Genomic DNA, 11469 nt, shown 5'->3' on the forward strand with positions numbered 1-11469 from the left:
CATGCAAATAAAATGCCTAAGATCAGATAGTGGGAGAGAATATTTCTCCAATGAGTTCAGCGATTTCTTGAGAAAGCAGGGAATCAAGAGGCAATTTACATGCAGGTACACTCCGCAACAGAATGGTGTTGCAAAAAGGAAAAACAGGCACATTGCAAAATTGGCACGTGCCTTGATGGTGGCTGAAAAGAATATGCCACATTACTTTTGGGCAGAAGCAGTAGCAACTGCTGTGTACATTATGAACAAGACACTCACTGCAGTTGTTCGTGGTATGACTCCTGAACAGAAGTTTACAGGCATAAGACTAAATGTGTCTCACTTGAAAGTGTTTGGGTGTATTGCATATGTACATGTTCCTGATGAAGTGAGAGCAAAGTTGGATCCAAAGACAGAGAAATGCATCTTCATTGGTTATGCTATGGAGCAAAAAGGTTATAGACGCTATAACCCTACCACTCGTGAGATGCGAGTAAGCAAAGATATTGTCTTCGATGAGATAAGAAGCCGGTATGCACCAGTAGTGAAGGCAACAGAAGATGCAGATGTAAGAAGTGCTGATGTTGCACCACATGTAGAGCAGCAATCACAGGTGTTGAGTGGACCTGGGAAGTCCTCGAGCAGTGGATCCAATGTTAGCCCATGGTCAGGCAGGTTGAGGAATGATGCAGGTACACATGTATTACGGAAAGGGAAGGAAAAGGTAGATCAACCTTTTGTGCCTGATCTGTCAGCAGGTCACTCATATGTGGATGGTGACTCTAGTGGCTCTGAGCAGAGCCTTGATGAGGAGCTTGGCATTCCGTCTGTGGTTACTCCTGGTGTAAGGAGAACCAGGGCTATTTTAAGGACACCTGGAAGTGATCCAGGTGTACGCAGGTCTACGAGGATTAGATACCCTATTGATTGGTTGAGATATGATGGATATACAACCCATCATTATACTTACATGGTAAAAGCAATACAGGAGGTTGAGTCCACTTGCTTTGAGCAGGCAATTGGAAATAAGAAATGGAAAGATGCCATGGATGAGGAGGTGGCAGCATTGGATGCAAATGCAACATGGGAGTTAATGCCTTTGCCTAAGGAAAAGAAGGCAATTGGATGTAAGTGGGTGTATAAAGTCAAGCACAATGCTGATGGTTCAGTGAGCAGGTACAAGGCAAGATTGGTTGCCAAGGGCTATGCGCAAACTTATGGCATAGACTATGAGGAGACATTCAGCCCGGTTGCAAGAATGGCAACCGTGAGAGCTGTCATTGCTATGGCTGCAGCGAAGGGTTGGTCTTTACATCAAATGGATGTAAAGAATGCTTTCTTGCATGGTGATTTGCAAGCAGTGTACATGATGCAGCCACCAGGTTATGAGAGTGATGGACATCTAGCTTTTGTGTGCAGGTTACGCAAAGCCTTGTATGGCTTGAAGTAGGCACCCAAAGCATGGTCAAACAAGATCGGGGAGTATCTTGTTACCATTGGATTTCAGATATCCAATGCAGATTTTTCACTATATGTGAAAAAGACAAATAGAGGGATCATGCTATTAGTCATCTATGTAGATGACTTGATTACCACTAGTGATAGTGATGGAGACATACATGATGTCAGGATGCTTTTGAAGCAGAAGTTTGAGACGAAGGATTTGAGTGAGCTACGGTATTTCTTGGGCATAGAGGTGGTGAGATCACCTCATGGCATTTTGCTATTGCAAAGACAGTATGGCTTGGACATGTTGTCCAAGTATAGTATGACAAGCTGTAAGCCTATTTCAGTGCCATTGGAGCAGAACACAAAGCTTTCCGCAGATACAAGTGACCTTTTGGAGGACCCCACTACATACAGGCGCAAAGTGGGTAGTTTGATCTACATGACCATTACAAGGCCAGACTTGAGCTATGCTGTTGGACTTGTGAGTCAGTTTATGCAAGCCCCTAGGAAGCCACACTTGATGCGGCTAGACGGATCCTCAGGTACATAAAGTCCACAGTTGATTATGGACTTTTCTATGAGGCTCGTACAAAGATACAGTTGCATGGGTACACATGCTGATTGGGCTGGTAGTATTGCAGACGAGATCTACCAATGGTTTTATGTTCTCATTTGGGAGTGTTGCTGTGAGTTGGAGCAGTAAGAAGCAGCCAACAGTAACCTTGTCGAGTACAGAGGCAGAGTACAGGGGTGCTGCTATGGCAGCTTGTGAGGTAGCTTGGTTTCAGAAGCTACTTAGTGACATGGGAGAGTCCGTGGATAGAGCAGTTGTCATATATTGTAACAACATGAGCAGCATACAGTTGGCCAATAACCCAGTACATCATGCAAGAACGAAGCACATTGAGATGCATTATCACTTTGTGAGGGAGAAGGTTCTAGCAGAAGATGTCGATCTGGTATATGTCAGCATAGAGGATCAGGTGGCTGACATCTTCACGAAGGCATTGGGCACAGAGAAGCTCCATAGGTTTAGGAGCTTACTTGGAGTGCAATGCGTGGAGTTGAGCTCGAGAGGGAGTGTTGACATATCGAGCTCAACTAGTGCTACGGCGGACATTGATGACCCGCCTGGGTGATAGCTTTCGCATCTACACCACTAGCATGGTTGGTGAGATTATGTGTCGAATCCCCATAGGATCTCCTCGTAGAACGCTCTTGGTACAAGTCTCAAAAACTGCAAACAAACCAAACAAACGTGAAGGGGGTGCAGGCCTTACTCACCTCCCAACCTTGACAGCCGTGGGCAAGCCCACTAGTCTTGGTTGTCCCCACCGAGCCACGAGCTGAGCTCACTAGATGGACGTACCGACCAATCTCTACCTCGTGATGTCCCATACTGCCACGAAGCTACCCTCGCGGGCCTCGAGACTGCTGTCGGCCTCGGCTGCATAAAGCAGGTACATGTCTGCACTAGATCCAGGCTCCTGACCATAGAGCTCTCACAAAGACACGTGAGAATCTATGAGCTAATGACTAACCTTGGCTACTCTTTTATAGGCTCTTGGCCGGTCACCGGGTGTCCACACTTGGGCGCCCGTCCATCCATACTTGGGTGCCCGCCCATTAGTCTATCCCTAACTCAGCTCGCCAATCAATCTGCCTAGCTCCAAGCTTCCCCAAACCTCGAAGCTAGTCTTGTGTGCATGTAGCACACGGTAGATACACACTGTGCACATGACATACTCCCCTTCCTCTAAGAGCTCACTCGTGAGCTCACTAAAAAGCCAAGGTAATCCCTCTGAAGGGTAGTCAATGTCTCCCATGTAGCGTCCTCCTCAACACGATCCTTCCACTTGATCTTGTATTCCGTGATAAATGTATTACGCAATCGTCTTTCACGAAATCCAAGAATCTTTTCAGGTTCGTATGGAACAAATGTCATATCCTCGACATCTATAATTTCTTGAGGAGTAACTAACTGGTCTGTTCCACCCAGTACTTCCTTAAGTCTACTGACATGAAATACAGGATGAACTTTCACATGAGAAGGCAAATCCAATTCATATACGACTGAACCAATCCGTCGTGTAATACGAAATGATCCACAGTATCTAGAAGATAATTTCGGAGATCGACTTGACGGTAAAGTCTCGGAATCTTTCGGAACTCACAAATACACCATCGTTCCTTCAGAGAACTCTCTGGGTGAACGATGTCTATTAGAATAAAATCTGTCTCTGTCTTGAGCACTTCTAATAGATTCCTTCGCAACTTGTAATATTTCTTGCATATCTTGCAAAAAATTATGTGTTGCATCATGCTGAAGTCTTGAAAATCCCACTATAACAAGTGATCGAGGTTGAAAGCCATGCATAAGCATGAAAGGACTAAAACCTATACTCGTATGCTTAGTACTATTATATGCAAATTCTAACATAGGAAGATAATCCTCCCATGAACTGTCTTTTGGAGACATATACTCAAAGCATATCCTCCAAAATTTAATTCACTCTTTCAGTTTGGCCATCAAATTAAGGATGATCTCAGCAACTCAAATTCAAAAATGTTTCCCAACTTCTCAAAAACAAGTCTCCAAAAGTCACTTGTAAACTTAGAGTCCCTATCACTGACTGTGTCCTACGGTAACCCATATAGTCGAAACAATTGCTCGATAAACTGCCGTGCTAATTACGTAGCTGTAATGGTCTTCCGTGTCGGTAAAAATCTAGCCATTTTTGTCAAGCAATCCACCACAACCCAAATAGAATCGTGGCCTTGACTTGTTCTTGGCAATCCAGTAATAAAATCCATGGAAATACTTTCCCATTTATTACCCGGGATTTGCAAAGGATGCAACAACCCAGCCTGTCTAACGCGTTCAGCTTTATTTGCTTGGCAAACTTGACACTTGAGAACATAATCTTCTACATACCCTTTCATCTTTGGCCAATAAAAAGTGTGTTTTACTAACGATAATGTCCTGTGTACCCCAGGGTGTCCAGCAGTTGGGGCGTCGTGACACTCCTTAAGAATCTTGGACCTAATGTCCGGGATCTGTGGTACACAAATTTTGTCATTACGGAATAGTAAACCATTCCGAATCATCCACTGACCTCCTGCAGCCTGAATGGTAGGCTGCTCAGTCATTGAGTCTTGGTCAATCAATGAGCTCCTGTCCTAGATCTTCTGTCAAAATGGACCAAAATAACTATCAATCCTACAAATCCCTCTCAATGACTGAAATAAGTCAATCAATGAGCTCCTGTCCTAGATCTTCTGTCAAAATAAACCAAAATAACTATCAATCCTACAAATCCCTCTCAATGACTGAAATAAGTCAATAGAAATCTTGGTGAACGACAAAGTATTCACCTCTCTAATCCGACTAAGCGCATCTGCGACACTATTCATGGATTCCTTTCGATAACGAATTTCAAAAATGCATTAATTCAATCCATCGAGCTTTCCTTGCTCTCAAATCATCTGCATCACACACATACCTAATTGACTGATGATCCATCATCAGTCAATACCACAAACTTGGAGCCATATAAATAATGTCTCCAAACCTTGAGAGCATGAATGACAGCATAAAGCTCCTTCTCAAGGGTTGGCCAACGAAATTGAGTGTTGTCTAGCTTTTTACTCTCAAAAGCAATAGGTCTACCATCTTGAAATAGAGCAATCCCGTTGCATAGTCACTAGCATCAGTTTCAAGAACATAAGACGACTAGGATCGGGTAGTGCTAAGATAGGTGCTTCCTTGACTTTATCTTTCAAAGTCTGAAGGCCATATCCAGATTGTTATTCCAAGTGATAGGCTAATTCGACTTACGTCCACGACCTTTCAACAAGTGCTAAGATAGGATCGGGTAGTACTAAGATAGGTGCTTCCTTGACTTTATCTTTCAAAAGTCGGCCATATCCAGATTGTTATTCCAAGTGATAGGCTAATTCGACTTACGTCCACGACCTTTCAACAAGTCAGTCTCATCGGTAGTGTGAGCTGAGAGTACTCCCGCATAGATTTCCGAAGAAAAACAACAAAACGGAGAAAAGAACGAAGTTGTTTCACTGTCTGCCGTGTAGGCCAAGCCAGAACCTTCTGAACTCGGTCATAGTCAATGCTCAATACATCTCTAGTGATCTTGTGTCCCAAGTAAATGATGTCTGTTATGAAAAACTCACATTTACTTAATTTAGCATATAGTCGATTCTGTCTTAAAATAGTTAAGACAATCATGAGGTGTCTAACGTGATCCTCAAGAGTACGACTATATATCAAAATATCATCCAAGAACACAACCACAAATTTTCCCAAATGTTCACGAAAAAGATCGTTCATCATTTGCTGAAAAGTGGCTGGAGCATTGGTTAACCCAAAAGGTAAGACGAGAAACTTGTAATGGCCATACCCAGTCAGAAATGCAGTTCTTTCGACATGCCTTTCATGAATACGTATCTGGTGATAACCAGTACGTAAATCTATCTTTGTGAAATAGTTCGCTCCAGCTAACCGATCAATCAGGTCATCTGATCTAGGGAGAGGATAACGGTTCTTAATTGTCAGCTTGTTCAATCTCTTGTAATCTATACACATTCTCCAGGTGTTGTCCTTCTTTCTCCTGAGTAACACAAGTGCACCCCAAGGTGATTTACTTGGACGGATCAAGCCCATCCTCAAATAATCTACAAGTTGTTTGGCCAACTCATCTTCCTCAGCTTGGCTTATCCTGTAAGGTGGAATACTAACAGGGTGAGCACCAGGGACCAGGTCAATACGATGATCTACTGCTCTTTCAAGTGGTAAGCCTGATGGCAGTTCCTTAGGAAATACATCTTGAAACAAATCAAGTATCTTCTTTAATTCGTTGCTTTCAACAAACACACTTAACTCATTAACATCCATTGTAGGTATGAGAAATGAAGAAAGTGAAATCAAGACACAATGGAAAGCATTATACAAAGAAGAATCCATTATATTTCCAAAATCAACTATATTTATAAGAGGTCCCTGAGAGGGATGTATACAATCACCTAAGATACTATACTGGGTGTTCCCCATAGGATCTCCTCGTAGAACGCTCCTGGTACAAGACTCGAAACCTACAAACAAACCAAACAAACCTACTATATTTATAAGAGGTCCCTGAGAGGGATGTATACAATCACCTAAGATACTATACTGGGTGTTCCCCATAGGATCTCCTCGTAGAAAGCTCCTGGTACAAGACTCGAAACCTACAAACAAACCAAACAAACGTGAAGGGGGTGCAGGCTTAACTCACCTCCCAATCTTGACAGCCATGGGCAAGCCCACTAGTCTTGGCTATTCCCATCAAGCCATGAGCTGAGCTAACTAGATGAACGTACCGACCAATCTCTACCTCGTGACGTCCCATATCACCACAAAGCTACCCTCACGGGTCTCGAGACTGCTGCCGGCCTCGGCTACGTAAAGCAGGTGCATATCTGCACTACATCCAAGCTCCTGACCATAGAGCTCTCACAGAGACACGTGACTCTATGTACTAATGACTAACCTTGGCCACCCTTTTATAGGCTCTTGGCCGGTCATCAGGCGTCCACACTTGGACGCCCGCCCGTCCATACTTGGGTGCCCGCCCGTTAGTCTATCCCTAACTCAGCTCGCCAATCAGCCTGCCTAGCTCCAAGCTTCCCCAAACCTCGAAGCTAGTCTTGTGTGTGTGTAGCACACGGTAGATACACACTGTGCACATGACATTACGGGTGATATGCGGCCAATGGGATGACAGGTTGTGTGACAACCATTTTAGATTACTAGAGACTGGCATAGTTATAGCGCCAGCTCATTTAGTCAGGTTCACATTATAGACCAACCCTTGTATGTTGTTGTAGTTGAGTACTAACCCATATAGTGTGTGCTCTTATCTTTATGTTATGTTGGTTGAGTAGAGAAGAAGAAGATAGAAGAAAATTCAGCTATCCATCTCTCTTGTGTCTTGCTCTCTCGTGTGTGTGTGTTTGCTTGCTATGGTTTGAAGCTCTCCCTCTCCCCCACATTCTCTTTTATCGATGGACATAAAAAGATGTAACCACACTCTGAACACATTGTCTAGGTGATAGAGCACATCGGCTGCAGCAAACCAAACATCCCCATCCCTCGAGCCACAGCCAACCATATATACCTCGCCTGTGATATATTGAAATTGCAGCTATTACAACCCCTATTCTTTGTAGCTTTATGTGAAAAAAGCATCTTGCCCGTATACTTTCTAATCTGCAGTTGCTCACACAGTTTTTGCCGGCATCGGATTTTGCATGAAACTCCACCTTTATTTTGTTCGTCACTATTTTCATGATTGAAAGAAAATTCTTTTGTCATTTCAGAAATGTACAAGGCATCCCCAACATAATTTGTTTCGTCTGCAAGTCTTCTTCAGAGAAGAGCCTATACTTTCAATTGAGCTCACTCTTCTTCCAACCACAATCTAGAAGCCCATGTACTTTCCTTGAAGAGGCTTGAAGAGCTTGTCCTTTCTATTGATGTGTTTACAAGCAATCATCTCAGTTGCCTTCAGATGCAACTGTAAAATTTCATTCTTCATGCCTTTGGCCCTCGCACCACCACCTTACTTTGCAGTTTTTCCCTACTTTGGAAGACATAATTACACCAACACTAACCACTCCTTGATTTCTTACACTGGGAGTTCTTACAGCTTGCTCACATAAATTCCCCTACTTTGCAAGGCATAATTACAATAACAGTAAGCAATCCTTGGTGTCTCACACTGGGAGTTCTTACAGCTGAAAGAGTGCTTCTTTCTTTCCACCTTCCTAATGGGCTTTTAAGTGAGATACAAAACTAGTATACTCATAGTTGAAATCAAGCAACTTCTCAAAATTCTTATTCTTGATGAATGGCATGCTGCTAGGAAGACAACAATGGGGGTGCAAGGAAGAAGGGTTGGGGGAGGGAGAGAGAGAGAGAACCTGGTTTTTAATGTATGGTGCTGTCATGCAATGGCTTCCAGCTGCAAACTCTGACCATGAAAATATGCCAGGCTTTATATAAGTCTCTTCCAACCAAGCCCGCGGATCATCCGGTTCTTTGAGATCAAAGCTCAAATACCCTCCTTTAGTGCACACAACTACTTGATTCCTTTTCAAGCCTCCCCTGATGATAGCATTTGATAAGGCGCGGCCAACAGCTCTCTCACTACGCATGTTCCGATAATTTATCGCCCTGCAAAACACACCATAGACACGCACAAATCAAAAGAAAATTCTAAGATGAGAAAAGTTTTTGCCCAAAAAAAAGGTTGCACGTTATTGGGGAGAAATTTATGAGCATAGTTTAAAGGATGGCCAATGCTTGCGTGTCAAGAACATTGATGCCGAGGGAGAGAGCAAGTGATATCGCATCCTCATATTCTTTATCTGCTACATCTGAGTCTGGCCCCAAGTATGTGCCTACACCAATTGATGAAACCATCAGATCTCCAGCACCTCCATGTGTTGGAAGTGTTCTAAAGTGCCCCGGTCCTGCATCACAGACCAAGATCTTTGAATCAGGGCTATGGAGATTAATGTCATGTATTAGCTTTCAAAATGACATGATATTGTGAACAAATTAAGAGTGTAGTGTAAAACTGCTTCCTTGGAAAGCCTTTCCAAACGTGCACCATTCAAGTGCCATACATACTAGTTATAAGGTATCACTAAGCTTCAATCACTTCCATTGCCTTACATTAACGCATTGGTTTGTGCAGGTGATCAGAAGACTTTTTCCCTTTTTCTTTGTGGGATATATACTATTTAATCACGTAGTGCTTCCAACAGGTGTATGCTGGCAGGTATCAAACGCAGGTTGTTACCCTAAGAGAGGAAACCCTTCGCCACCAGGATGTACCCTGTGGTTCCTTACATAGCTCAAGACTTCTGAACTAGAACATGACACTGTCACAAGTTCAGATAAAAGCTAGCTCTATCTACAAAAACCAAAAACTGATAATATATCGAAACATGCGAACACTAAAAATCTACATACAAAAAAACGAAGAAAATCTGGTTGATTCTCTCTCACATAAGCAAAAGTCAAACACAAATGTAGCTGAAAAATGGTACCAGAAGAAAAGAGAGGCTCTTGCCCAAGTGGTTAGCTCACCACTCACCTACCCAAAAGACGTGAATTCGAACCCCAACATTGAGGTGTGGGGGAGAGAGAGAAAGTATGTACTATGTAAAATGTAAGCATGGATGAGTGAATGCAAATGTTCCACGTTCCACAAAACAAAGTATGCATATCTATATGTGATCTACATGTGCTGAGATTGTATGCATGTGCGTCAACGTTCCACAAATTGAAGTCCTTCAAGCCAATACATATGTGAGCATCAACCCGATACCCATGTATGTATGTATGTATGTACGTACGTACGTACTCACGTTCCACAAAGCGTACATCCATGATATTTTGCTCTGTGCCCCATGTATTTATGTATGTATGTATGTATGTAACGTACATACGTGGTATTTTGCTCTGTGCCTGCGTACATGTGTATGCAGACATTGTACTTTGATTCCGCAAAGCACGCACTTATGTTTTTCTGTGCTTTGATAGCGCATTATGCATCCACACGTATGTTGTATGTATATGTCCAATGTATGCATGTATATATGCATGCGTACCTGCTTTCGAGCCAAACGTGTGGGCGTAGAGGGACGTGCCGGAGGCATCAGCATGACCAGGGAGAAGCGTTGATGGAGGGGAAGGCGCAGCAGCAGCCATTCTCTCTCTCTCTCTCTCTCTCTCTCTCTCTCAAAAATGTTCCAATCGACAAGTGTCACAATGTCCAGGCAAAAAAAAAAAAAAAAACACAGTACTAACCAAGTCGAATTAACCTTGAAAACACCTAGTTTGAAGTTGAATAATATGGCACCAAAATGCTGGTTTGCTATTAATTAATTAATGGGCATAAGCTGTCGAGCATAAACCTTCGAACAAAAGAATTAAAGCTGTGATAACTTTAGGCAAAAATCTAGTGCCTTCTAGATTCATCGGATGCCGACTTCGAGTGGTATACAAGGTGTTTGAGCCAGAGATGGAGGGGAGGCTAGCGTGGAATGAGAGGGAGGGAGAGGGGGGGGCTAGGGCGAGGGGGAGAGGGAGAGGGGAGAGGGACGAGGGACGAGGAGAGGGTGCTGGAGGTGAGGGCTCACTGTTGGGCAATGCGAGGGAGGCTAGGGCAAGGGAGGGTGGTCGAGACGAGTTGGGAAAGGGTACACAAAGGTTAATTAATTAATTAACCTTATGGGCATAGAGTGAATAGAGGGGGTAGTAAGGTAGTAGTTTTTTTGTTTTGCTTGCTTCTTTTAGATATGCTACGTGTGTGTTGCATGCTGTTTGTTCGTGTACTTCTCAGTTATCCCATCATTTGGTCATCGCGCCCGCCCGACGTATCGGTTGCATGGCCTTTGATGTTGGTCGTCGACCTGGCCATCGTGATGCACCTTCTACAATCGTGGCCATGTTGCTCGGCTTTTCTATCAGCACTGGCCATCTCGAATGGTCATTCCCGCTTTTTGAGGTGTTCTTGCGTGTCTCCAATGCTTCGTGCTTCTCATCCACACTCGTCGACGTCTTTGGGCCTTCGTGATGCACTACGAGTTACGTGCTCTAACGTTTTTTCCTGTTCTTTCATGATATTCGTACCTTCTAGCACACATTAAGGTTCTACAAGGCTTGGTGCGTTGTTGTGCATGCAACACGGCTATCATCGGTCGTCCATCATCTCTTGTGTTCTTTTTGGGTCATTCATGTTGTTGGTACCTTATGTGGCAAGCATGCGCATTCTACAACGGTGTTCATTTTGTCATGCATGGTCCACCGTGGTTGTAAGGGATGGATATCACGTGCATGCGTTACCGCCCATACGTGCATGTCCATTCCTTTCTATTCCAGCATGCCATTGTGGATGATCCATTATAAATATCCCTTTCTTCTAGTAGTTTGTGTATTTCTAATCATGCCGCCTCGAAGGATTCCTCTACGTG

At 43.5% G+C, this 11469-nt stretch overlaps 1 protein-coding gene across 1 annotated transcript in view; it reads right to left on the reverse strand.

Annotated features, from left to right (window-relative positions):
* LOC147633274 (uncharacterized) overlaps positions 1–10315 on the reverse strand; it is a 106186-nt gene extending 95871 nt beyond the window's left edge. The window contains exons 1-3 of the mRNA XM_086806306.1: positions 10105–10315; positions 8793–8958; positions 8407–8659 (exon numbers count right to left, since the gene is read on the reverse strand). Coding sequence (XP_086662432.1) covers positions 8407–8659; positions 8793–8958; positions 10105–10204 — 519 coding nt within the window. The 5' untranslated portion in view covers positions 10205–10315. The remainder of the gene's footprint in view (positions 1–8406; positions 8660–8792; positions 8959–10104) is intronic.
* Between the last annotated feature and the right edge of the window lie 1154 nt (positions 10316–11469).

The sequence above is a fragment of the Cibotium barometz genome, chromosome 12, assembly GCF_041138505.1.
Source record: "Cibotium barometz isolate CiBa-2024 chromosome 12, ASM4113850v1, whole genome shotgun sequence".
Lineage (NCBI taxonomy): Eukaryota > Viridiplantae > Streptophyta > Polypodiopsida > Cyatheales > Cibotiaceae > Cibotium > Cibotium barometz.